At 40.6% G+C, this 27,158-nt stretch overlaps 1 protein-coding gene across 12 annotated transcripts in view; it reads right to left on the bottom strand.

The window, feature by feature from the left end:
• Nucleotides 1–27,158, bottom strand: part of TTLL5 (tubulin tyrosine ligase like 5) — a 325,193-nt gene that overhangs the window by 246,857 nt on the left and 51,178 nt on the right. For 10 of the 12 annotated variants that reach the window (XM_057543387.1, XM_057543385.1, XM_057543396.1 and 7 more), the window contains exons 10-16: nucleotides 21,929–22,030; nucleotides 20,023–20,114; nucleotides 19,144–19,251; nucleotides 7,697–7,778; nucleotides 6,043–6,104; nucleotides 4,777–4,871; nucleotides 2,316–2,357 (exon numbers count right to left, since the gene is read on the bottom strand). In XM_057543387.1, the coding sequence (XP_057399370.1) occupies nucleotides 2,316–2,357; nucleotides 4,777–4,871; nucleotides 6,043–6,104; nucleotides 7,697–7,778; nucleotides 19,144–19,251; nucleotides 20,023–20,114; nucleotides 21,929–22,030 (583 nt within the window). The remainder of the gene's footprint in view (nucleotides 1–2,315; nucleotides 2,358–4,776; nucleotides 4,872–6,042; nucleotides 6,105–7,696; nucleotides 7,779–19,143; nucleotides 19,252–20,022; nucleotides 20,115–21,928; nucleotides 22,031–27,158) is intronic. The other 2 variants (XM_057543392.1, XM_057543394.1) reach the window with 1 other exon arrangement.

Genomic DNA, 27,158 nt, shown 5'->3' with positions numbered 1-27,158 from the left:
TGTGAAAAGACATGACTATAAATAAATGAATATCAAAATAACACCAGATACTGACAACGCAAAAAGGGAAATCAAAACAGTACTCAAAAGTATGAAGGAGACTAAATCTTCTGAGGGTAAACTATGTGTCCAAAAGTACCCCAAATATTTTACCTACGTTTGGTCATTCCTTTCTCAGCATAAGTCCATGTACGTATTACTATCCTCATTTGACAGATGTGGGAAGTGAGCCTGAGACATAAGGGAATATGCCCAAGGTCTAACAGTTACTGGCAGAGCTCAAATTTGAACCCAGGTCTATCTGACTTCAAAGTCCTCATTCTTTCCACAAAACCATATCACCTGCTTGAACACTGAAATGTAATTTCTGGTGCGTGAAAAATGTTGAACCATAGGTATTCAAAGGAAAGGAGAAATGTAGAAAGAGATAATGGATTAAAAAGGAATCATAAGACAACAAGCAAAAAACTGTGACTTCACAATCTGGCACCACCAGAAAAAGAAAAGTTTACACAGTCTAAATGGCCAGAGCAGAAAGTTTCTTCTCTTTTCTTACTTAGCTCTGATGAAACTACTGTGGATTTGAGAGTGCTTCATTAACAGAAAGACAGGGACAAGGTAGAACATTGCAAAAGACAGTAAGAGTCGAAGAATTCAGTACGTTTACGGTTGGCTGAATAAAGCCAGAAAGCCTTTGTGTCACGTGAGCAGTGTTGAAATAAATAACCACTAAAGAGAGGCCTTGCTCGTCCACAGGTTATTTGCAACTTATGGCAATTCAAGCAATGGAGCTAGGTGGAATAGAATTAAAATGAGTAATGGGACATTAAGATTAGATTTCCGTGTCAAAGACACTTCTTTGGAGTCAAATTCAGAAGGCTATGAAACAGTACTTTAATGTTCTCCTTAAATAGGTTAGGTCAAGAGATATTTAGAGTGTAAGCTCTTTGAAGTCAACAGCCTTGGTTTTTGTTTGCCACGGAGAGCAGCTTGCACACTTAGGTACCTGCTAAATACAAAACACTATTACAGAGTTTTGCATTCTACCAACTAAACAACAAAACTTGTGTTACAAAACCATACTAATCAGTTACCAAATACTAGACAACACAGCCAGTGAGTCTTTTTTTTCATTTCTTGGATTCATATAAACCATGTAAATCACTTTATCAAAAACAGTAGCAGGGCTTCCCTGGTGGCGCAGTGGTTGAGAGTCTGCCTGCCAAGGCAGGGGACACGGGTTCGAGCCCTGGTCTGGGAAGATCCCACATGCCGCGGAGCGACTGGGCCTGTGAGCCACAACTGCTGAGCCTGCGCATCTGGGGCCTGTGCTCCGCAACAGGAGAGGCCGTGGCAGTGGGAGGCCCGCGCACCGCGATGAAGAGTGGCCCCCACTTGCCGCAACTAGAGAAAGCCCTTGCACAGAAACTAAGACCCAACACAGCCAAAAATAAATAAATTAATTAATTAATTTAAAAAAAAGTATTAAAAACAGTAGCTAAGAAAGTTATAATTCAAGCTTCCAAGCTTACCAGAAACTGTATCTACAAATGCCAAAATAAATATATTGGAGCTTTTTACTAAAGAACTAATAATTGCAAGTGACACACTTATAAATGAGAACATCTACATCACTCATATCAAAGCATCAAATCCTATCACTTCAAAAGATGTTAAAAAAAATCTGCATAGAAGAAAGCGACAGTTTATCTCACATACTGCTAACAAGAATAGAAAGAGGACAAATGCTGATCATTAAGAGACTGAGATAACATATTTTGTGTTTATTTTAAACGTAGCATCTGAGACACCAAATATGGCAGAGTTTCTAAGATTCATAAAACTGCAAATCACTACATATAAGAAAAGTCATCTGTTAAAAAACTCAAATACAGCCCAATACCCAATGTGAAAACATTTCCAATATTAAGCTACTGACAAGGGTATGTTTCATAAGATGTCTGAACAAATGAAAGGTTTCTTGTGCACTATGATATTTCTTTTCTGGAATATTTTGGTCAGAACAATAGATATGCCTCTAAACTCTGTTCATCATTTAAATTCTACTGCCTCTGTCACAGCATAATCACCATCAGAAAAAGAGGATTCATAAATTCCTGCAACCTCTACTCTTATATACTACATCCAAAAAGATCTCTGTGCATTCACTTTCACTTATTCTATTTTACATTATTAAACTGTTCAAAAAGCAGGTGCATGAAATAGGTACTGTGAAACAGTGAAGCTAAATGGCTTTTCATTTGGGGAATGGAGATAAAAATTTGAATGAAATCTCCAAACGATCCAGAACTTACCTGTTTGGTGCTCGATGACTGAAACTGTGCAGATACTGGACGCTATAAAAGACAGAAAAATGGAATAAAGCCTTATCTTTTCCTAACATGCCTGTATTTTCCAACTCCTACATCTATGGTGACAAAAATAATCTTCAAGCAGACAGCAAAAGCCAAAGCCCTATATTTTGCACTCAAAAGATTAGAGCATTTATTATTGTTCACACTGCATTCTCCTGCGGTATAACCATTCCAGTTTCACCTTCTCACCACTGAGAACTCGATCCGACTGTCACGTACTGAAGATCCTGAAGTTAACTATTCTACCTGATAAAATGGTCTCACACAGTACATGTAATCTATAGCTTCTTTAGCCTTTAAGTAAGTGTCCTGTGGACTGCTCATGGATGAAGTCATGCCATTACCTACCAGTAAGCAGAACAAACAGTGAATAGAGTCTCCACTACGTGCAAAGAGTCACCAGTAAAAGCTGACAGGCAAGCTAAGAAAAGGGATCAATTCATCCAAGATTGACATACAGCTACTCCTAGAGTGGAACTTGCAGAAACTGTTAAAGATGAACAGAAACATTCGTAATCCTTTATACACAGTCCTGTGGCTCTTGCCACAGATACTGCAGAAAACAATTTGCAAAGGAACGCGATTGCCTAAATTCAGTTTTCCTAGTACGCCTAGGTTAACCCTCTACCAGCTTGGTGCTCTGTGACCTAGAGGGGTGGGATAGGGAGGGTGGGAGAGAGACGCAAGAGGGAGGAGATGTGGGGATACATGTATATGTATATAGCTGACTCACTTTGTTATAAAGCAGAAACTAACACACCATTGTAAAGCAATTATACTAACACACCATTGTAAAGCAATTAAAAAAAAAATTAAAGAAAACCCTTTGATCTGTGATGTACTGATCAAGTACAACCCTGCTGCCTGGTTTCACTTCTAATCTAAGATAATATCCCTTAAAATACAGTTCACCCTGTTCCACACCACAGCACTAACGCTAATAGGGAATAATTCTAAGGCAAGAGGTCACAGGCAACCAATAAACTGAATCCAGCTCAAGGACATGGTATATTTCATCTGCAAAGTATTATTTTTTAAACTGGCATTTTAAAATAAGATTTCTGATTTCTCTTGACAGTAGGAAGATCTAACAACACTTGGCCCACACTCACGCATGGCAATGATCAGCCAGAGCACTTAAGTAAAAGAGCTGCCCTTTTGATAGGAAGCCTGCACTGCCCAGTTTACTGCAGTCACAGCACTCTTAGCTGTATCATACCTGGCCCTAGTTACCCTTTTACATTGTCTCTCTGAAGCCCCTAGAGGCATTTGAGTTTGCAAACCCTGTCCTAATGAAAAGTTATGTGAATAAATAATGGTACATAGCTTAGCAAACAGAAGTAGCAGTAATCTACATGAGACCAGCAAGCAAAAGGAAGAGAAGTGGGAGGAAAAAAGGGAGAGGTGGAGGGCTAAAGTGGAGGTACGGGGAACATAGGAGGGGCGAAGTAAGGGAAAGGGGAGGGACAGGGAGAAGCAGCAGCTGTTCCTGCCCTCAAAGAGCTTACAATCTAGCAGAGGAGTACTGGACAATTTAAAGGCAACAAGTCAATGAATGCAAAACAATGCAATAAAGAACCAGTAAATAATGCTGCAATGAAAAGAAAAGGTCATGACAGAGTGGAACGGATTTAATAAGAAACGATCTCCAAACTTCTGAGCAGGTGAGGTAATCAATCCAGATGGGAAGACAGGAGGAAAGTGGACCTTCTGGATAAGAAGAAACGTTAGAGGCAAAGAAACACAAGTGGAAACTAGCCAGGTCTAGATGGGCGGGGACTGATCAATGATGGAATAGGTAGGCAGAATGAGGAGCTGACTGGTTTAACTGGAACAGAAATGCAGAGTACACAGACTGGAGCCACACTGGGTCAGATGATGCTTCAGACACGCATGCACAGCTTTCGGCAGGCATTTATCTCATTTAACTTCAATCAACACCTCATGATCATTGAGGGTCCCTGTGAAGAGACTCACACGTAGAGAAGATATTACTTCAATTGAGCATCTTCTCTGCGAAGCTAGCGTGAAGATCAAAAAGAATACAGCAGAGTAATGACGAGGAATTTGTAGATTCCCTCTCTGTGCCTCGTTTATGAGCATATCAATTTGAGAAAACAGAAAGTGATTTTTAAAAAGAGAGAAAAAGAAAAAAGGAAAAGACAATGAAAAAAGAAGCCAAAAGAAAAGAAAGAAAAAAGCAGAGAGTAAGTTGGTTTGAAAGCATTAAAAGCATAAGCTATTAGCTGTGGCTGAATACAACTGCCTCCTGTCTAGAATGGTCCCCCAATTCTCCAGCTGTAAGTGACCTTATAATCATAGCGCTTCTACTCACTCATTGACAACAGCTGCCACTTTGCAATAAGCTTCCTTGGGGCTTCCTGTTGCTGAATTTGCTTACCTGAGGTTTCTGGAAAGGGTTTCGCCTGGAAGACTCAAAGGTGGGATAAATTGGCCGGGTTGATGCCCGCTGGGCAGGATCTTGACATACAAACCCTGAATGGGGAATGGGAAATATTAAAACCTGCCATTTTCTAAGAAATTAGCAGATTTAGCTGCACCTTTCCTTTAGATGGACAAACTCAGTTTCACTGTCATAAATATTACAGAGATCCATCCTCAGGAGGTTTAGGCATGACTCTCCCATACACATACTCCACTTGAACTTCGAACCACCACAACTGGAGCAAACAAGAAAAGAAAATATGCAGATAAATCAGCCTTCCTTGGGGAGCTGGGGAGCTGAAATGTGATACTGATGGAAAAAGAGATGTAGACTTTTGATGAACTTCAGAGTAAAAGTGCAAACCACCGTTTAAAAACACACAGTTGTTAATAAAGACAAGTTATTTCAAAGTGGCTTCCTGGATGGTGACTGGAAAATAATGTTGTTTTTACCAGGAGAATCCAGAAGCAAGTGAGGGGTCTTGTCCTGTTATAGGATCCACTTCTGGAACTGCTTAAGGTGGTCTATTGGCAACTTCCAAAATGGGCTTTGTAGATTACCCATTGCTTAAGAAATTAGGCTTGGGCTAATTTCACTTATTTCCTAAAAGGAAGCAAATTCTCATCTAAGGAGAATACGGTAGCAAAGTTTTACAGCATTTGCTGGTATACCAAGTGCTAGTTCATTTCAAGTGTATTTTATCATGTCTTTTTAGAGTACTTAAAACAACAACAACCCCAAACCCACAACATACCCACCTGGCTGCCCATCTCCATCTCAGAGTTTTGGCTTATCTACTCAGAAAGGGATTTCTTCCTTGGCTGCTTCAGTTATAACCACTATAGAAGAGTGCTGACACCAGTAGAGACTGCTTGGCAGAAACACAGCCAGGCTCCTTCGTAACAAAGCCTCTTCAGTGGGTTTCACTATCTCAGCTCAGAGAAAAATATATTTTCTCCAGATCTTTGCTTAATTCTCTTCCTCGGCTCCTAATTCCTGTGCCCCAGGAATTAGGTCTCAGCCCTAGTTGTGGTTCAGCCTCAGGGCAGGATGGAGACAAGGGGAGTAGAAACATATAAACACTTCCCTGAAAATATAATTTTTTAGTACAAAACATTTAGCATGGCTGAGAAACCGCCAGTTGGCAACACCTACAGAACCTGACAAAATGGATGCACTGCTTAACTTTTATATGAGTTTTCAGAAAACACTACTACTCACCTACAACAGTGAACATATCTGAAATCATACTGGCTTTAATCTTTAGGTCCAGAGGTGCATCACTAACAGAACAAAGAAAGAAAAGAGCAATCAATAATTTTATAGGTTAACAGAATAGCTGCCCCTAACAAATACAGCAAAGCTACCAAATGTCAATGAGGATACACATAAAGCACATCAAATCCATGGGGGAAAAAAAAACATCTGGGCAAAAATTCTAGAAATAAAAGCCTGGCATCAAACTCATCCTCTGCAAGGCAGGCCCAGCTCTAAGGCGCTTATCCCCTGACATGCAATCTTTTTATTCCAGAAGGTATTGTGCAATTCAAATTTTGCACAGGTCATAACACTGCTTCACTATCACTGTGGATTTGAGAGGTTCAGAATTTTAATATGCTCTTTTATGAGTGTGCCCATCGTTCAATTTTTTTTTTTTTTTACTGCTGTGATAGTCAAATCACATTCACATGCAAGAGAAGAAACTTGAGCTATCTCTGTACTTTTTTTAAGGCTTCATTTTCCATTCTAAATCGATCTTGTTAAGCTTGCAGGCTTGCAAATGAAGGCAAAAAAAAAAAAAAAAACAAGTTATACCAAAATATCACCAGATGATGCAGCAGGAACCCACATGGAAACAGAAACAACATGGTCCGAAAGCGGGGGGCATCCCTATGGCAGTGATGCCATGCTGGCTTTGGAGTTGAGGTGTTCCTCCAGAAACCAGATTCCTCTGGCTGCTGGACCCAATGCCTTATCCCGGGGCTCTCTAACATTGTATGATGTACATTGCCGGGAAATCTGCAAAACGTTGACTTAACCAAAGTGTAGCACAACATCTGAAGCATCTGTATTACCCAGCTCTACACCTTACTACTGGGGTTAAGCCAAACTCCCACCCTACAAAGTAGTCAGTCTGTCTTTATTTGATTCCTTGGCATTTTCCCAAAATTTCTCATCGTTAAAAATGCAGCAGCTGGGTGGTCTCTGTCATAAATCTCTTGGGTTTTTAGCTGTTCAGAGAAGCACAGAGCTAACAGAAACTCTGGCTGTAGCCACAGATAGAAGCAGAATCTTCTCTGGTATTGAAAAGTAAGTTTCTTTCCTTTTTCTAAACAATAGATAGGTTAAAAAAAATTTTTTTTAAAGATTGTTTGAAGTCTTTAGACTTTAATCTTGTATGGATAACACCAGGACGTGGACAGGATAAAAGGACCAGATATTATATACACTACCCTAGGCCCAGCTCTATACCTTTATGGTATATGTGGATTAGAGTATGTATAAACTTTTGGTGGCAAAGGAAATGTAATATCTCATGTATTTCTTTACCCTTAGCAGAACACCTACAAAGCTTAAAAAAAGAGAGCGCGAGAGGGAGCACACTGGGGATAAAAATGAAAGACGCATCCCTTAGAAGCCCAATAAGACAGTAAACAAAGATTGCAAATTGACTAGTAAGATAGGGGTCCATGGTTGCAATATGGACTCTGACAATATACCACAAATCCCCCAAATTTAGAAATTCTAGTCATCCCAATCTAATAACCACGGGAAAAAAAATCTCCCAGCGCCAAGAGAAATGACCAAAAAAAAGTGTTTTAGTGCTGCTTATTGAAGGTTTGTCCTTTTCTAGTTGATGGAATAGACTACTTACCAGGCCAAAGAGGGAGAGAGATTCACTTCCAACAACCATGGCTTCAGAGTAGAATCTATGAGCACGTCAAAGCCATAGAGTTCTAGAAGTACAACATAACACAATACACAAGATCATTTTCCATGTCACAACCAAACAAAGATCTGGAAGGTTCAATCCAATCAACTCCCATCAAAGGCCTAGAAATTTGCTAAGTATCAAGAGGCAATAGAAGTAGAGAACTTTCAAGTCCAAGAGAAATCAAGTTCTAGAGATAATAAGAAAATATTGCTATAAAACTTCAGTTTCTATCATCCACTCTATTGACATTCCTGAGCTCTACACAGAAAGTGACCTGACTCTAGAAGTTAACCAGCATGATTCTGCTGCTGTCTAGAAGGGTTAAAAAAAAAAAAAAATGTTAAGAAAAGGAATGCAACAAGTGCATCCAATATCAATGCTGCTTTGGGCTTGTTCTAGATTGTTCTCCCCCACTACTTCCCCCACCACACTCTGAAAACAGGAAAATCTACAGAAGGCACCTCTCTAGGATCTTCCCATCACACTTTCTTAAACCAAGACCTTACTTTTACAACCTAGGTCAAGAAGACATCCAAGCATAAAACATATTTATTCTTTCCCCTCTATGGTTTCAATTCCTCTTTGAAGATAGAAAATAAAATACACTGGCCCAACACAGAAAGACAGAAGAGAAAGGAGGGAGCCAGTGGCAGCCGAGCAGGACTGTGACGAGCCATAAAGGAGGGAGCCAGAGATCAAATTTCCATGGCTTCTGGATTCTTTACTGATTCTTGTCCCCTAAGTCCCCAACTGTTACAAAGACCAAAGCCAGAACCATTAGCAGGCTCTTCTCCCAGAATGCAGGGATGAGAGGCTAACTTTGGAACCTCAGCTGGCAAACTTTACTCTCATTATTATTATTATTATATTTTTTCTGGCTGCATTGGGTCTTCATTGATGCACGCGGGCTTTCTCTAGTTGCAGTGAGCAGGGGCTGCTCTTCCTTGCGGTGCATGGGCTTCTCATTGCGGTGCCTTCTCTTGTTGCGCAGCACAGGCTCTAGGCACGTGGGCTTCAGTAATTGCAGTAGGTGGGCTCTGTAGTTGCAGCACGCGGGCCCTAGAGCACGTGGGCTTCAGTAGGTGCAGCACGTGGGCTCATTAGCTGCAGCGCATGGGCTCTAGAGAGCGCGGGCTTCAGTAGTTGTGGCGCGCGGGCTCAGTAGTTGTGGCTCGCAGGCTCTAAAGCGCAGGCTCGGTAGTTGTGGTGCACGGGCTTAGTTGCTCCATGGCATGTGGGATCTTCCCGGACCAGGGATCAAACCCGTGTCCCCTGCATTGGCAGGCAGATTCTTAACCACTGAGCCACCAGTGAAGTCCCTCATTATTATTAATGAGGCCCTCTTGGGGACTTCCCTGATGGTCCAGTGGTTAAGAATCTGCCTTGCAAAGCAGAGGACACAGGTTCGATCCCTGGTTGGGGAACTAAGATCCCACATGCTGCAGGGCAACTAAGCCCGCGTGTTGCAACTGCTGAGCCTGCGTGCCCTGGAGCCCGCGTGCCACAACTAGAGAGAAGCCCGCGTACCGCAACGAAAGATCCTGCAGGCCGCAACAAAGATCCCGAAACAGCCAAATAAATAAATATTAAAGAAGAAAAAAAAAAATGAGGCCCTCTCCACAGTCCTCCTTAGTATACATACATCAAATACAGCAGACTTTCAGAAGCCCCTCGTTCCCAAACATCCCACTCTGTGTCCCTCAGATAAACTGTTTACACACACCTTCTTCCCAAGAGAAAAGACTAGCTTCCTTACAGTTCGACCAGAGGTCACAAGCCACACAGCTCACAGCCACGGAACACAACCAGGTATTTTCCAGAAATTCACTTTGAAACACGTTTCTTTACTTCAAGAAGGATTTTCCCATTTCTCAATCCTCTCAAAAACATAGAACAAATGTAGGCTTCCAAAAAGTTGGTGCCAAAGATTCTCTTCTAGAACATGAAGTCTGGTGTAATGGGAATCTAGAGACCTGGATCCTCCTCACCACACCACCTTTTATTCACTGTGGAGCATGCGGGAATCATCTCTCTCTCTGATCCTTTATTAGCTCCCTCTGGCTTCCTCTATTCTCTTTATTAATCACCATTTGTAAATCTCCATATGCTCAGCTAACCTATATCCAGCATTCCTATTTAGGCAATATAGATTCAGGTAGACATTCATATTCAAATTCTCTCTCAGGTGAAGTTTGCATGAAGGAGTTGGTTTCCATAGAACTTATTTAGGATTCCATTTAATTTGCAAAAATAATCACTAACTATAAGAGAGTCTGAGATAGGATTCACCTTCATTTGACCACACAAAAATCATATATTATCTATACTTTAAAGGTGTAAAGAAAAGAAAGCTCCTTTACCTATCTTATTTTTGGTAGCACATTCATAGCTTTTATAGCTGGTACATTCTCTTTACCTCATCTTCAGTCATCCCATGGTATATTCCCCCCTTTTAATCTGAGAAAAATCTTTCACAGCGCTAGTAAAGGCATTTAAAAGGAAAAACCTAATTACAAAAACTACAAATCCATGTTAAAATTACACAAGCAGAGAAAGTATAATGAGTCTGATTCAAGAAAAATAACATTCTCTTCAGTTTTTAAAAGCTGAAGCACAGGATTCAATTATTTCATAAAGTGGTAATATTATTAATAATAATAATAGCGTAAGGAATGGGGTGAGAATAATGACTGGTGCACATATTGATCAGATTTGCAGAATCAGCCACAAATGAACACAAATGGAAATCAGAAAAACCATCAATAAGACCCATTATTTAAACACCTCACAATAAGCAACCGACACATTTACTTTACTGTCTCCCCAGTTAAGAGGCAGATTCCAAGAATCTAAGCTGAAAGGCTGAGAACCAATAATGTGGAAAGTAAGGGGAAAGGAAAAAACAAAAACAAAAAAACAACCCAAAGAGAGAAAACACCCTTTACAGTGCAACTTAATTTTCACTCAGGTGAATAAATCCCACCAGGGCTAAACGATCTCAAAATCAGCTTTGACTCTAACTAACATCTGTACATGCACCAGGCTTGGATCTACCATCACTTGAGGGTGGGGTATGTGACAGCACTGCAACACAGCGCAAAGCCCAGCTCACCTGAGAGGCGGGAACTGGGGGAGAGGATTGGGGTGAAAAAGAAGCATTTGTATCAGGTTTATCTCTTACAACAATCAACTCAGCTTAATCAAAAGCATTTGGGTCCTTAGCAGGCTACTAGAGTCCTTATAATGACCCTTTTAACTTATGATTGGTCTTTTCTGAGGACATTAAAGATTTTAAACTGTAAAAAGTATCAATAGGTTGTACTGAGAATATTAAATTTCCTCACCTTTTAATGTTGTGTGTTTTAGCAGCAGTGTCTACAATTTCAAAAATTCAGTATCCAGGATGAGATACACCAGTGCTCCTGTCATTAAAAGGTGTAGGTAAGCTAGGCTTTTCCAGTTCTGAGAGCTACTTTCTTCGTTCCTCTGCGTTGTCTTCATCGTGACAGAAAAGCAAGTATTTTTAAAGGACTGTTGCTACCACCTTATTCAACAATGTTTCCTCAAGAAAATTTTCCTTGGTGAGATATATTTCCTTTAGCCCCCAGCCAAATCAAAACAAACTTGAAAATGTGACTAGTGAATGGTAAGAAGCCTGACTCCACCTCGTATTTTACATTAGCGCCCTTACCCCCCTATTTCTTTCAAGCAGCGTCTTTTTTTTTTTTTAATTTATTTTATTTTTGGCTGCGTTGGGTCTTCGTTGCTGCGCGCCAGCTTTCTCTAGCTGCGTTGAGCAGGGGCTACTCTTCGCTGTGGTGCGCGGGCTTCTCATTGCGGTGGCCTCTCCCGTTGTGGAGCACGGGCTCTAGGTGCACAGACTTCAGTAGTTGTGGCTCGTGGGTTCTAGAGCGCAGGCTCAGCTGCTGTGGCACACGGACTTAGTTGCTCCGCGGCACATGGGATCCTCCCGGACCAGGGCTCGAACCTATGTCCCCTGCACGGGTAGGCGAATTCTTAACCACTGCACCACCAGGGAAGCCCTCAAGCAGTGTCTTGAAAAAGCAATCTAACTTTCTTAACGTCTACTGACTCCCTGGCCCATAACAATTTGTTTCTGCTGCCACTCTTTAATAATTGACTATTCTCACTGTGATCCCCAAAGACCACCTTGCTGCTTTAAGCCCAAGTATCTGAAACTGTTGACAACCCTTACGTATTGGAACTTTCCTCTCCCTTGGTTCCAGGACACTGCTCTCTTCTGATTGTCCTCCTCCTTTCTCTCCTTCTTTCATTCCTTCTCTTCTGCCCAGCTAGTCACTGGTAGGCTTGCTCAGGGTAGCATCCTCAGGTCTCTTTCCTTCTCTGTTCTACTTCTCTTCTTGGGTGATCTCATGTATTCTCATGGCTGCAATTAACATTATGATGATGACATTCAAATCTATATCTTTAGTCAAGTGTCTCCTGGACACCAAATCCGTAATTCCAAATGCCTTGCAGACATCTTCACTAGGATATCCCACAGGTACTTAACACTCAACAAAACACAGCTCATTATCTTCTCCCAAAACCTGTTTGGCTTCCCATTATTCTTCATCTTCGAAAACCCCAAGCTCTAGTCTCCAAAGCTAGAAACACTCTCTTTACCACCTCCCAAATCCATCACGTTACCAGATCTCTTTCTCTCTTTGTTTCTCTTTAATCCAGCCTTTCTTCTATATTCCCTTTTGAGGTAAAATTTATATATTTAATGAAATGGACAGACCTTAAGTGTACTATTTGATGAGTCTTGATACATCCATGTAACCGACACTCATATCAACACACACAGAACATTTCCATCGCCCCAGAAAGATCCCTCGTGCCCCTTCCTGGCAAATACTCTGCTCCCTGCCGCCACACCCCCAGACAACTATTATTCTTATTTCTTATCCCACAGATCATTTTTGCCTATTCTAGAGTTTCATATAAATGGAAGCATATACTCTTTTGAGTCTGGCTTCTCTCATTTAGCATGTTTTTGAGGTTCATCCATCTATCATTATTTATTGTTTTAAGATAGGTTTACTGAGGTATAATTTACATAAAGTTTACCCTTCTAAATTATAAAGTTTGATGAGTTTTGACAAATGTATAGTTATTTAACTGCCATCACAGTCAATATGCAGAACAATTCTATCACAAATATTCCCTTTGTCACTCTGCAGTCAATCCTCTCTCCCCATCCACCAGCAATCACTGATCTGATTTTTGCCTTTTCCAGAAAGTCAAATCAATGGAATCACACGGTATGTAGCCTTCTGAGAGTGGCTTCTTTCACTTAGCATTGTGCGTTTGAGATTTATCTATGTCGTCACACATATCAGTAGTGTAATTCATTCCTTTTACTGCTCAGTAGTATTCCATTTTATGGACCACAATTTGCTTATCTGTTCAACAGCTGATAGACATTTGGGCTGCTTCCAATGTTAGGTGATTATGAATAAAACTGCTATAAACATTCGTGTAAAGGTACTTGTGTGAACATATGGTTTCATTTTTCTTGGGTAAATACCTATGAGTGGGAGCGCTGGGTCACATGACTAAGTGTATATTATCACTGGGTACCTCCTACCACCAAATCATTTCCCTAGCGCTAGTCTCTCCCCACTGTAGTCCATTCTCCACGTGGCCATCAGAATTACCTTTCTAAGACACAAACCTAACAGTCAGATAGAGAGACAGGCAGTGAATTGGCCCAGCAACAGACGCTGATGTCAGGTTGGTTCCTGGTGGATTTTAAATTAGTCACTTCTAATAATGCTGTACAGTATTCCCTGTGTTATAATTCTGTCACACCAAGCTTTGGGTCAAGTCATGATAAAAGTTAAAGGAAAAATAATAATCCTGTTGTTCCACTGCTCAAAAAACTCTGGTGGCTGTCTATTGTCTACAGGATAAATTTAAACATGCCAGTCCTTTACAATCGGTCACCAAACTACTTCCATAACCTTATCACTCGCCACCTCATCCAACTCAGGCTACATCTAGTCACACTGAACTTTCCATTTCAAAACATGCCACATCCTGTCATGACATTGTATTTTGCATGTCATATTCCCTCTGCTAGGAATGGCCTTCCCTGGCTCCTCTAGGCATAGCTGGTAACTCCTGGTGTATTCCAAGAGCACCTGAGTCACTCTGCTACTTGTGCTGTCCTGTGTCATTTCATGTCTGGTTCTCCCCACTACCTGAGGGCAGGGGCCATGTCTCATGCACTGCTCTGTAGCAAACAGTCTGCACTATACAAAGCACATAGGAAGCAATCAAGAAAACACTGATAGAAAAAAAAAAAAGAGAAGAAAAAACTTTTTTTAATAAAAAAAAATTTTAATGTAAAACACTACAATTTTTGAGAAAGACAAAATAATTTGCAGCTACTTCCCAAAAATGACCCTAACTGCAAGACTTAATACTCATAATAAAGCCACCAATCATAAAGAAAATAAGAGAAATTCTCATTAAGATTTTTACATATTAAGACATATTAAGGAAAAACTTAATAAAAGATGGTCTAGAAAGGGAGGAAAAAAGATCTGATAGGGAAATAACAATGCATCCAAGTCCTAAGAGATTACTAAACATGTCACACCACTAGTTTTGGAATCAACCCACTAACCCTCCCCAGAAATAAAGTCCCAGGTGAAGCTGTAATCCCTGAAATTGGAAAGTGCTGACATTAGCCAGTTCTTGCTGTCAGTCAAATGCTATTGTATAAAGGAAATTCTTTTCACCTTGGCTGTGGATTGGAGTTGAAAACCTAAGGAGGAAGTCTTTATCTGGGGTCCAGAAGGAAAATTTGGGGGAAAAACAGATCAAAATCCCACAGGAAAATGAACTAAATAAAAGAAAAAGCCCAGAGCCAATTTGTTAACTAGTCCAATAAATCAATATGGTATCTGGCTACCATATGCAAAGGTAGATTTGAGAGGAATATCTAGAACTAGGTACCGCTGATTAGAGCAGAGAGAGTACCCTTTTTTAGGCCTGATCTGCTAGAAAGGATGACATCACTTTTCCTGAGATCTAGTTACAGGAGAGCAGAAGGAGAATCCAGGATACGGGGCGTGCCAAAAATGGCTGGACACATCAGAACTTGTCTTTATGTGGGTGGAAAATGAGCCAGAGAGACCTGGCTCTCACACTTGGCTTTGCCATTTATTAACAGCATGACCTGGGACAAATGATTTAACCTCTCTGAATCCTTTTTCCTTGTCTATAAAACATGAGTAATAAACACCAACAAAACTCTTAAGAGGACTAAAGGAAATAACCAATGAAGTGTGCCTGACAAACAGTAGGTACTTTCTTCTAAGTCCCTTCTACAGTAAACTTCCCATCTAAACAGGAGCATGAGATAAGCCAGAAAAGAAAATTATCTCAAAAAGTGAACTGTTTGATGACTTTCATTATTTTTCTTGTTGGTCAAGTAGTTTCCATTATAAAATGTATGCTGCCTACTTCCATTCCTCCAACAAATATTTATGGACACCCCCACTTTAAGGATGTCAGCTTACCCTGTGAAATGGTCTTAAACAATACCAATAAAAGGCCAAACCAGCATCCATCCAACATAACACGGTATACTGAGCATGTTTGTCCTGAACAAAGATGTCACTGGTCTTACCTAAACAAGGCCAGTCTGATCAAGTCTACAAGTGGCAGGACAGCTGGTTCATATGCTCTCAGGCTAGAGAGGACCATGGTAATAGCCTGTCACTTCAGCCATCCTCACACACACAGATGAAACTACTGTCAGCAGCAGCATCTTTAAAGGATAGCTAACATCCTGTTTTTGGCTGTTTTTCTCCAACTGTTAAAAAAAAAAAAAAAAGCTGCCCTCATAGCCAGTTATCTCACAGTGCCAATTTCCTAAGCAACCCTATTTAAAGGGTTGCTGTTTAAGCATATATTTCACATGGTACCACATTTTCAGAATTCTGAAGGCAGTAAAAATTAGACAGTCAGAAGTCTGTTTTATTGGGAGAGGCATCAAAAATTCTACTGATCAAGAGTCTTATGACCAAGATGACTTGATTGCCAAAACCCATCTTCTGACCCGCCTTCTCCAAGCTGAGTCTCTTTCATCTGAGTTCTCCCACTCACTAGCTCTAGAACCTGAGGCAAGGGTCTTAATTTCTCAGGGCCTCAATTTCTTTATATGGATTAATTATTCTCTGAGGTCCTTTCCGGATGTACAAATCTATTAAAAAGCATCAAATGGCTAAGTTTCTGGTAGTTTGTGAGGGTTCCTAAGCCTACATTTAAATGCTATTAATACAATGCAGGTATTTGTATATTATCATCCCATGTAAAATTTGAGTTGAGAGGAACAAACTCATAATCTACACCTTGAACACAGCAGGAACTGAGAAAAGTTAACTGCATAAATAAACCAAGGAATGGGAATATTGACCGTACCTGGAAACATAGCTGGACACTACAGGTGGGAGGGTGGGAAAGAAATCATAGGCCAGAAACACTTAGATACTAATGGAATGCTTCTGGCAAAGATCCATATAATGTGGAAAGGCAGAAACAACAACCAAAAGAATATAGTGAATCCCACCACCAGACTATTAGCTTCCTCTAAAACACCGATGCTCTGTTCAAGCCAAATTCTTCTGGGAAGCTCTCAATTCCTGTTTACTCTACAACAAATGAAAAACAAAAGAAAAAACCCAGATTATTCCTTGTAACTTAAACCCCAGGGGAGGTTGGGAACCAGTGGGAGGCAAAGAGATTCACACAAATAGATACACGTATACAAAATCATTTCTGATGGGGGGAAGTTAATGAAGCACACAAAATCCCAGGGCTGACAGGAAGTGGAATTAGAACCACAAAAGCCAAGAAGATAGTCAACAGTTTAAAAAACTCCAGATGCACTCAGTTTATTAAAACTGAACACAAGCAGGGAGGGGGCTGGAGACCCATGGCTGATGAAATAGTCTTAGGGAGCATTTCACTGAGTCAGAGAAAGTCACTGCTTCTCTCACATCAGAACTTCTAATGCCATTAAGGTCAAGAAATTCTTAAGCTTCCAAAAGGCAATCTGGTAATGAAATAAAATAGAAAAGGAAACATTCAGAAGAGCTTGTGATGATTTCCAGAACAGAGATTTTTACATTAAGAGCTACTAGAAATTTACTCTCACAGAAGAGCCAAGTAGATGTAGAAAAGAAATGTTTAATTTTTTTTTAATCTAATAAGGTTTTTGCAGTTGGAGTCATATTTCCCATGCCCCCTCCTCAAAAAGTCTGCAATAATTCTAAGAGGCCCCAGCCCTTACCACACCAGATCCATTGGGAAGCCTACTGTCAGGCCACCAAAAGGCAATTAAAGCAAGACCAATCATTCATTCAACAAACATTTCCCGGACATCCTTCAACAGCAAAAAATGCTGCTACGCACAGAAGGCGCAAAAACAAGCGAGACGCTGTTGCTGTCTTCAAGGAGCTTCCAGTCCAGTGCGGGAGACAGACACGTAAACAGGAACTAAAGGACATGCAGGGGTCGCTGGAGACTGAACAGAGTGCTGGGGTCGAGGTGGCTAACTCTGATGGGAAGACTTAGGGAAAACGTCACCGAAGAAGTGATACTTGACTTTATCTTGAAAAGATGTCAGTTATCTTTTAGGTAAAGTAACATGAGAAAGATATTTCAGGCACAGGATAAAGCAGGTGCAAAGGCAAAGGGTTAGGAAAAGAGCTGGGAGGTCCACGGAGATGATAAAAGGTTTGGTTCGGCAGAAACAGGGTGAGAGTGGAAGGGGAGACACAATGACTACTAAGAATTCAAGACGATAAGCTCAGTGACTAGCGGTAGGAAGAAAACATAATGGAACAAGTACAGAACAGCAGGAGGGAGGAGACACAACAGGGCACTTTGTTAGGCAAGCGTTCCTGGAGGAGACGTCAAGCTGAGTCTCAGAATATAAAGAGGAGTGTGTAGGGCAGACAGGGGCAGCGTCTCGCTGGACTGCAGGACCTACAGAGAGGCACAGAGGCGTGGAGTCCTCAGTGGCACCACTGGATTCTAAGGTGTAGGAGGGGAAATGGAATTCTAGAAAAGTCAGCTGGGGTCAGATCCTTAGAAGCTCTGAAGTCCTATCAAGTTTCTATTTACAAGTTAAGCCTAGGGAGCCATTTAAGGGTTTTAGAAGACATGAACATATTTGCATTTTAAGAAGATATACACATATCATAACCTCTTCTTTGCCTGTATAATTTTAGGTCCTGGTTTATCTGCCATCTTCTATTCAGAGTCTCAACACTTCCCTTTGTTTAGTCCCCCTCAAGTACAGGCTGTTATGATAATCTATTAAAGAGATCAAGAATTATAATGTCTAATTATAAAAATAATTTAAAAAAAGTTTTTATGGAGTACAAATAGTGCTTTGCGTACGTCATCTCATTTGCCCTTCAAGGTACTCTTAGAAGGTAGGTACCATCATTACTGCCATTTTATAGTTGAGGAAACAGGATTAGAGTAACTTGCTGAAAATCAGAAAACTAATAAGGGGTACAAATGGGTCTCAAACTAAGTCTGTCAGGCTCTACAGCCATGTTCTTTACTTCTCTGTTACGCTGCCTCCTACTGTAGTCCTTTAATTATCCCCCCATCAGTGACCCTACTGTGTTTTACTAACACAGCCTGCCACCTGCTGAAAGCCTGTGTGACTGCACAGACATGCATACCAGCAATCACTAAGGACTCACATCCACACAGAGAGCAAGCGGGGGCAGCACCCTCGGTGCTACAGTCACAACTAGCGGGTCAGTGAGCAACAGGCTTCCTGGTCCAGTAGTTGTGATCTGCTTCTTACTCCTTCTCTGTGCAAATAGGGAATTAGGGGTGGGAGAGAAGAGAAGGGGAGGAGGAAGAGGAAGGGAAGAAAGAAGGGGTGGGGGTGGGGAACCCACTAGAAAGAAGACTAAAACAAAAAGGAGGAGCCATTGGAAAATGGGAGAAAGCACATACTGGTACCAGCCAGAGCTTCTTGGAACAGTTCCCAGTCTGGCTGCCAAAGAGCTCTGGAATATATTTGTTAGAGCTGGATTCCTGTACAGCCCGTTGCAGACTTTTTCTGATTGCACTCTGACAAAGAGACCCACGCTTTAGTTACAATCCCTGCTTCCCACACCGAAAGCTAGTTAGTCCTCAGGGGACCTCCAGCTAAGTTCACCACCGGCCTCTTCCTACGCTACGTGAGTTCAGAAAGAAATAAAAGTTCACCACATACCTTTTACTCTTGTAGAATCACTAAGCCTCTCTACCCCAGTATCCCATCCCAACTTCCCAAGCCCCTTTTCACAAAATATGTTAAGCTTCTTGAGTCTCCTTACCAAAACAACTGCTGCGATGAGGAACAAAAGTTTTACAGGCTGTGGCAATAGCTAGTTCAGCAGAGATTATAGTCTTAATGATCAGGTCTTCTACATGGGCCATCAACGCTACAAAAGAAAAAAAAAACCACTATAATGCATGAATTAGGACTGGATTCCAGAACACAATATAATTATAACAGCACATGTGCTCATTCAAAGAAGTCTCCGTGTGGCAGTCTTGCAAATGGGTGCTCCAGGAGAAGGCATGTCTGTGAACAGAGGGACACAGGCAAGAATGGAGGTGCTGGGGGATGTACTCAAGTGGTCTCCTATGACAAGAGACAGACACAGACTGGAAAAGGAGCCTTCCCCGCTTCTCACTCTCCTCCTCTCACCCTTCCCTTTGTGGACTGAGATAGGCCTTTTGGCACACTGCTTCCCATTCTGCTCAAGGCTCAGCGACAGTGTCCATTTTGATTCCAAGCCTTTGTACTCAAACTTGACACTGTCCATTCTCCAATTCATCAACAGGAATGAAAGAGATTGCCTCAGGAAAATGTGAACTCAGGGCCAATATGGAGATAGACAATTTGTTATGTAAAAAGCTGACCGTATTTTAGTGAGCAGTTCAACATTCAAGAAGGATAAATTCACTAAAAACTAAAGGAAAAAGTTGTCTTCCAAACTAGAAACAAGAGAAGGGATTTGGGGAGCCATGGTAAGTAAGCCTGTTGTTCTCCATCTTGTAAAGGGCAGGAGAAATTAACACCAAGAACAATGATCCCATCAGACATCTCAGCAACACTATTAGAATTTGAGAGAATGACTCCTGGTTAGAGATAATAGTACAGTTATACGAAGAAGAGAAGTCAAAAGCGAAGAAGCCCTGGTACTCACCAGTTGTATCTCTGCCTTCTTGTTTCAGATACCTAAGCATAGCACTCATGCTCCATTTGTTCCCATAATCCTCCACTTCCGGATCATCACAACTAAAACAAATTCATGGATCAATGTCACATATGCAACTAGGCCTGGCTCTAGAAACAAGATTTTTTACAAATAGCCTTCTTTCCTTATCGGTCTTTAGAAAAATATTCCCTTTGCTGACTTCCACTCACCCACTTTTTCTTGGTCCTTTCTGTCATATACGCCTTTGTACCAGTTTCTTCCATTGAAATGAAAATGCATATAACTTGCCTTAATGAGGCGGGGTAGGGGAAAGGAAGGCAAATTCCTCCTTAACCAAACAATTATGCATCATGAACCAGTAGAAGAAATTTGTGAAAGAATGTAAACAAATTTAAGAATGGTTACAAAATATTAACAGATTGAAATGCTTGGGGATACTAACCTTGCCTTTGAGGTAAATGTCACATGAGCCCACAAACCGGCCTCTAATGCCATTTTCAGACCAGAACTGAGTCTAGATGGGCTAGTGAGCTAATCTAGCGCAGCATTTTAATGAGTTAACCCTGGACAGAACTGAGCTGGCATCTGAAGCAAGCTCCCTTCTGTCTAGTGATAGACACGGCTTTTTTGGATACCTTTTGAGGTATCACCCAAGGGAGAATGCACTAGAGCAACAAGAGAAGTAATGAAGTACACCACCGCTACAGCAACAAAGTGGCAAACAGGGCACATTCCCAGATTGTTGGAAGGGTCTTGCAATCTGAAACCTGTATTTTACAGCTGCCCCCTTATTCCCTATCACCACCCTGCAACCCACCAGTTGCATCTTTGCTCATCTTCCAAAGTGCAGGATATTGCATCTTCAACCAATTCCTAACACCGGTCACAGGACACTCAATGAAATCTATATAGCTTCGGCAACTATGCCATCACTTCCAGATTCCTTTCTTTTTTTCCTTGGACCTTCTAGGCACCTATTTTTAGTTTGAGTAGAAAGTAACTGTTTGGGTTTCTTTTCTATTTTTCCAGTTTCTGGCAAAATTATCAGGATGAAAGAAAACAGAGCAGAAAGAATATTTCCACACAGCTGGGCTGGTACTCCATTCCACTGAATCTTTTTCTGAGATGGCCTCATTTCTTTTTTTATTTAATTTATTCCTAACGTTTTTTCCCCCGATCATAAAAGTGTTTCTTTTAGAAAAACTTAGGAAATAACATAAAAGTACAGAGAAGAAGACAGACATCCCCCACCCAAAATCCCATCCATTATAGTTAAGGACTGTTAACATTTTAAGATATATCCTTCTAGTTTTCTTCTCTCTCCCACACCCCCCCGGGGGGGAGAAAACAGCTTTAGTTATCTTACATATTCAAAAAAGAAATGAAATTGCATGTACTGTGTGGTAACTTGCTTTTTCCACCTGACAACGTACAGTGATGAACATTCTTGTTTCTAATCTTGTGTATAAATCCTTTATTTCTTAAGGTTAAGCTCCTAGAAATAGAATTGCTGGGTCAAAAGGCACAAGCATTTTTGAAGCTTTTGATACATTTTGCCAAGTGCTGAAATGACCTAATTTCTTGACTTAGAAAAAGTTCCATATGCCTATAAAATTCCTACCTCTAAGTCAAGTGAGGGAACTTGACAATGAGGCAGACGAAACTTGGGAAGGAAGGCATATTTTGGTGGAGAAAGGGGACATTGTAGGTGGGCAAGCAATAGAGAAGCCGTAGCAGGTAAGGCTCAAAACTACATGAAATGACTCCAATAGCTCTAAGTTACACGGATATGAGCGTAAAGTTTTCCTCCAGTGCAACAAGCTGACTTTGCACTTCTCCAACGCCTGCCTCGGAGACGGACTTCCCTGGCTCCCGGCTCAGGCGCAGCCAGTACCTGACATAGTCTCCACTCTTCTTATTCACACTGTAATTGGTCAGGTGCATGAACTGGTTCCGAATATTCTTGGCTCCTTGGTCATATCGTACAGTGGCAAACCTGACAGAAAAGACACAGGTTAAATGTCAGGAACAGGGCTTCGATAAAATACAGGATCAAAGAGGTATTAATACAGGGAGGTGGCATCCTCCTCAAATACTGAGTGCTTATTAAGTGCCAACCCCCACGCTAAGTGTTTCATGTACAATATCACATTTAATTCAATCACTAAAGCAATTCTCTGAAGGAGGTACCATTATGTCTAATTTTTAAAACAGATATGAACATTAAAATATGATCTGGAAGATTAAGTAACTTGCCCCAAATCACACTGACTCCAAAACCCATGTTCTTAACCACGAGATGCTGCTTTTTTGATACAGAACCTTAGATGGATAGGAAAGATGAAAAATGAAAACAAAGTTATTCACAATCAAGGAAACTGTGTACAGGATGCTGTGGATGATAGGACATTAGCCTGTCAAGAAACACCTGAGTGCCTGCACAGTGCCTGGTACTAAAGCATTCTATGGAAAATATTATGCAAAAAGAAAAAAAAGGACAGCATAATAATATAAAGACTTAGAACTCACATCCATAGGAAAAAACAGAACTGATCTATAAAATTAAGAAAACCATAATGGCAGCATTAACAGCATACAAAGCCTAAGTCTGCAGAACAGCATAAATATGAGCCTAGAGTGGATTAATTCCTGAATTTGGAATGACGGCAAAAAGAGGGATTAAACACGGAGCCCACTGAAAACAGAGCAGCAATTTGATATCCTGGACTGTTGTCAAAAGAAGACCAAAGTATAAAATATATGTGCCTCTGAAGGAAGTAGCCAAGGAAAGAGAAAACTTTCCAGTGATGCTCAGCATCAACAAAAGTACACTCGAGTCGAATGGTTATGGTAAATATCACCCCCTGTTTACATACCACTCTAACCGTATCACCCTTCACTAAAGTGGTTTTCCCCAGAGGCACAACCAAGTGTGTGAAAAAAAATCCTGGAAGGCCACAAGTTTACTTTCACATGATTTACAAATTATTTACATGTGCTTACTCAGACTATGAAGTCAACGTGAATTTTTACCACATTGAAGGGCAGCATTTAAAATTTTTCTTCTCACTCACCCATTATCTCTGCTCCCTAATTCCCTGTACTAGAAATCTACAAGAGCCAAAGAAAGAAGAGTGGAAAAAGGAAAAATAAAAAAACAAACCAAAAAAACCCCCCAAAACTAAAATAAACAAACATGAGGCCAGGAAGAAGGATGTGGACAAAGAGAAAATGTTGACCAGGCACGTACGGCTAAGGGGCAAGAGTCTGATGAGCATTACGTCTATGCATGAGAAGGACCTCAGATTTTCCAGAAACTTCCAGCAGTTATCACTTAACTTCACCCATGTCACTCCGTGGTGAGTAAACCTTACCTGTACATCTCAGTCTTCCTTCGTCAGAGATCCTCCAATCAAGCGGGAAATAGTTATTCTCTGAATTCTTGTGAAATGCGAAGGGGGCCCATGCAGGCCTCACAGAGGCTGCCTGCCTCAACCAGACATTACCTCACAGTGACATACCACCTGCCATCTCTCCCCCAAAATAATGATTTAGAAGGAGGGAAAAGGTTCTGCTTCAGAGAAAGAGGTTTTTCTTCTCTTCTAAATACAAGTACCTGATCTAATTTGGTCAACAACATGAAAAGACTGGCAAAGGCCGGGCAGTTAACTGTAAACTGGTACCCAACACATCTGTCATTCCTATCCTCCTTTTTTCAATAGGACTGCATTTCTAAAAAAATAAGTTTTCTTCTTCCTAGTCTTCCTTTTAGCTGGGACATTTATATTCTGAAACTCAGGAAGGACAAGATTATTAATGTTACAGTTCTTCTAAGTATAAGAAGAAGTAAGAATTAGAGAAAACAGAAACAAAAAACTAAGCTCAGTGGAAAAGTTACCCAAAAGGGCAAAAGTGCTACACTCTTTATTTCAGTCAGCTGAACAAGGAATGTAGAAGACCATGTAGAGGAAAGGCAGGTGTATATGCTCATCTTTCCTCCTAACCCAGGAAGAGCTTATGGTTCTCACTAAAATCTGGATTAAACAAACCACATTCATCTCTGATCACCATTTTCCAACATTTTCTTCTTATTTTCTAGATCAGAGGTCCCATTAGTCTTAGATCTGGCCTACTAATCAAGTTCTGATTAACCTACCAAGGTTGTTTTCTGTTTTTAAACTTGAATAAGTTGGCCAGCATTTAAAATTCAGACCTTCCTTCCTGAAGCCCAGTGGCAGCCAGGGCCCATGTGAGGAAGATGGTGGACAGGATGGGAAGGCAGCCCAGAGGCAGTACAAGGAGGTTATCCAAGCAGGGTGGTGCCCCAACAAGGGTCAAAGTCCACACAAGGAGGGCATCTGAATGGGGTAGTGACAGGGAGGTTGGGAGACTGGCTACATACGAGGGAACTGAGTAAATAAATACGTTGAAGATAATAGAAGTCTGATTTCTCACTGTTGGAAAAAAGATAAAAAATATGGAAAGGGAAAAAGCTAGAATGAATGCTGTAGTTTTGAGCTAGAATTGGAGGTATTCGTATGAACTCCTGATTTTCAATATAGAGATACAGAAATAAATATAGATGTAAATGTGTATGTATGTGTACATGTATATATATCTATACACATATTTCCTAGGTACGTCCATTGCAAGGACCTGATAGCAGAGACACCCCAGAACAATGAGCATATCTAGCACCTGGATCTGTATGTCTAAATACTATCCTCCATTAAAAGCAACCACTGCTCCTTGGAGAAAATAGTTGATTCCACGCTGGGACAGAGAAAGAAGATGAGCCTGAAATATCTTGTGCTCAAAGAATGAGGGGACATGTCAGAAGGACACAAAAGTCAGCTTAAACAGGCTCCCATTGGCCAAATCTGGGACAATTTGAGCATCAAAATAAATCATGATAGTAAAGGATTACAACCCATTAAATAACACAGAAATCCTTAAGTCCACGTTGGTGTATATAAACAAATGAATAAATGAACAGGATGGAGAGAAAACTCTTCCTGGGAGTCAAATGACAAATAATAAAAGTAAAAGGAATGATGGGATTAGAAAATCATTATTCCACAACCATCACAGTAGTAGTTCACTCAGGCAAGAAACATCAATGAATATTAAAATTGTTGGGTGAAAATGAGATGAAGAATGAGATTTTACATGGTCTCAAAGTATCTCTTCATAAGATATTTATTAATTACAGAGGGGAAAACAAAGTAAATTTACAGTGGAGAAATCTGCCAGACATTGTCTTAAGTGCTCAAACACCACTAAATAGTTATCATGTACCATCGGATTTAATGCAATGAGAACATGGCATCACTTCTGTGACATTCTGGCCAAAAATACATAACCTCAGTCTAATTATGAAAAACTATCAGACAAACACAAATTGAGGGCCATTCTACAAAATGACTGGCCTAAATCTTAAAAAATGCTAAAGTCATGAAAGTCAAGAAAAGAGAGAGTAAATGTTCCAGATCAAAGGAGACTGAAGAGACTTGACAACTAAATATAACATGTGATCCTGGATTTGGAGCTTTCTGTTATAAAGAACATTATCAGGACAGTTGGCCAAATTTGACTGTGGTCTCTAGAGGAAAGTTAAAAGGCAGTTCTTCATACTATTTTTACAGCTTTCCCATAACTTTGAAATGGTTTCAAAATTAAAAGTCTAAAAACAAAAGGTTCTCAATAAAAATCTAGATTTTTCAGCCTCCCTTAAAAAACCAGAAGATCTGGCAATACCACCTGTCTTGGTCCATTCAGGCTGCCATAACAAAATACTATAAACTGCATAAACTGCATAGCTTACAAATAACAGAAATTTATTTCTGTTGGCTGGAAGTCCAAGGTCAAGATGCAGGCAGACAGACAGCACCTTCCTGCTGTGTCTCCACAGGGTGGAAGGGGTGAAGAATCCCTCCAGGGCCTCTTATATTAAAGGGCACTAATCATATTCATGAGGGCTCCACCCTCATGACCTAATCACCTCCCAAAGTCCCCATCTCCTAATACCATCACCTTGGGGGTTAGGATTTCCACATATGAACTTGGGAGGTAGCATTCAGACCACAGCACTACCACATATCAATGACTTTCTGCCAATGAATAGTAAATACCCTTTAGGTGGGACACGTGATCTCTGGTTCTCCAGTCTCCACCGGGCCAAACTTTTCAGTGAATGTCCTTGTAAGCAATTAAGTTTGTGACTTGTGATTTAGATCTTCACATATCAAATTTCACCCTATTTAGGTCTGAAAGCTTCAACACAATTTCTTTATTAGAAACACCTAAAAGAGGTAATTCTCTACTAGGTAGCCCACAACCAACTTTGCAAACACTGCTCCTAACACATACTGAAATTTACACGATGAATTAAGTCTTGAACCTCTCTCTTAATGAAATCAAGACTTAGGAAAAGCTCTCATGACAGAATTTCATAGCCTTGACCTTTAAACAAAAAAAAAAAAAAAAGAAAAAAGGAATGGGGGGCAGGTCCTACTTTCTTTATAAATCTGAAACCCTGAGCTCTATTTCACCACCTATGATGAACAGAGAACTATATGCCCTTTTCTCTCTTTTTTTGCCACATTAAAATATATATAGATTACCTTTATTCTGACAAATTCTTAAATCAAAAACTACATTTCCTTTTTGCTTTCTAATGTTTCTCAGTGAGAATCAATACAATGATAATAATTTGTCTCAAACTCTTGAGTGTGTATGTGAAGGAAGGTTTTCAATGTTAGACATATAGTAGGTACCTGATAAGCACTAACTGAAACTACAGCTGAGTTGCTTGTTCAGGAACTTTACCAACATGGAACTCAAACAAGAAGGAAAGCACAGAGTTAGTGGGGTCTTTGGAACTCTCTTCCTCCGTTCAAAAACTACTTTGTTCTTCTATGAATATGACACCATAGTCAGAGTTATAGAGAGTCTAGATGTAAGACAGTTAAACCGAACCCCCCAACCCCGCTTTGATAGCTACATATTCTAACAAACATTCACTACAAATGTACAAAGTAAGGGGAGGCCAGCTCTCAGGAGACCCTGGCTGTGGCACATGTGTTATCTTTCAGCAGGTGTAACCATTCAGCGCCAGAAACGCC

This window comes from Balaenoptera acutorostrata, chromosome 3 (assembly GCF_949987535.1).
Source record: "Balaenoptera acutorostrata chromosome 3, mBalAcu1.1, whole genome shotgun sequence".
NCBI classification, from domain to species: Eukaryota; Metazoa; Chordata; class Mammalia; order Artiodactyla; family Balaenopteridae; genus Balaenoptera; species Balaenoptera acutorostrata.
Note: the sequence above shows the minus strand (reverse complement) of the source record. Positions and strands in the feature narration are given on the sequence as shown.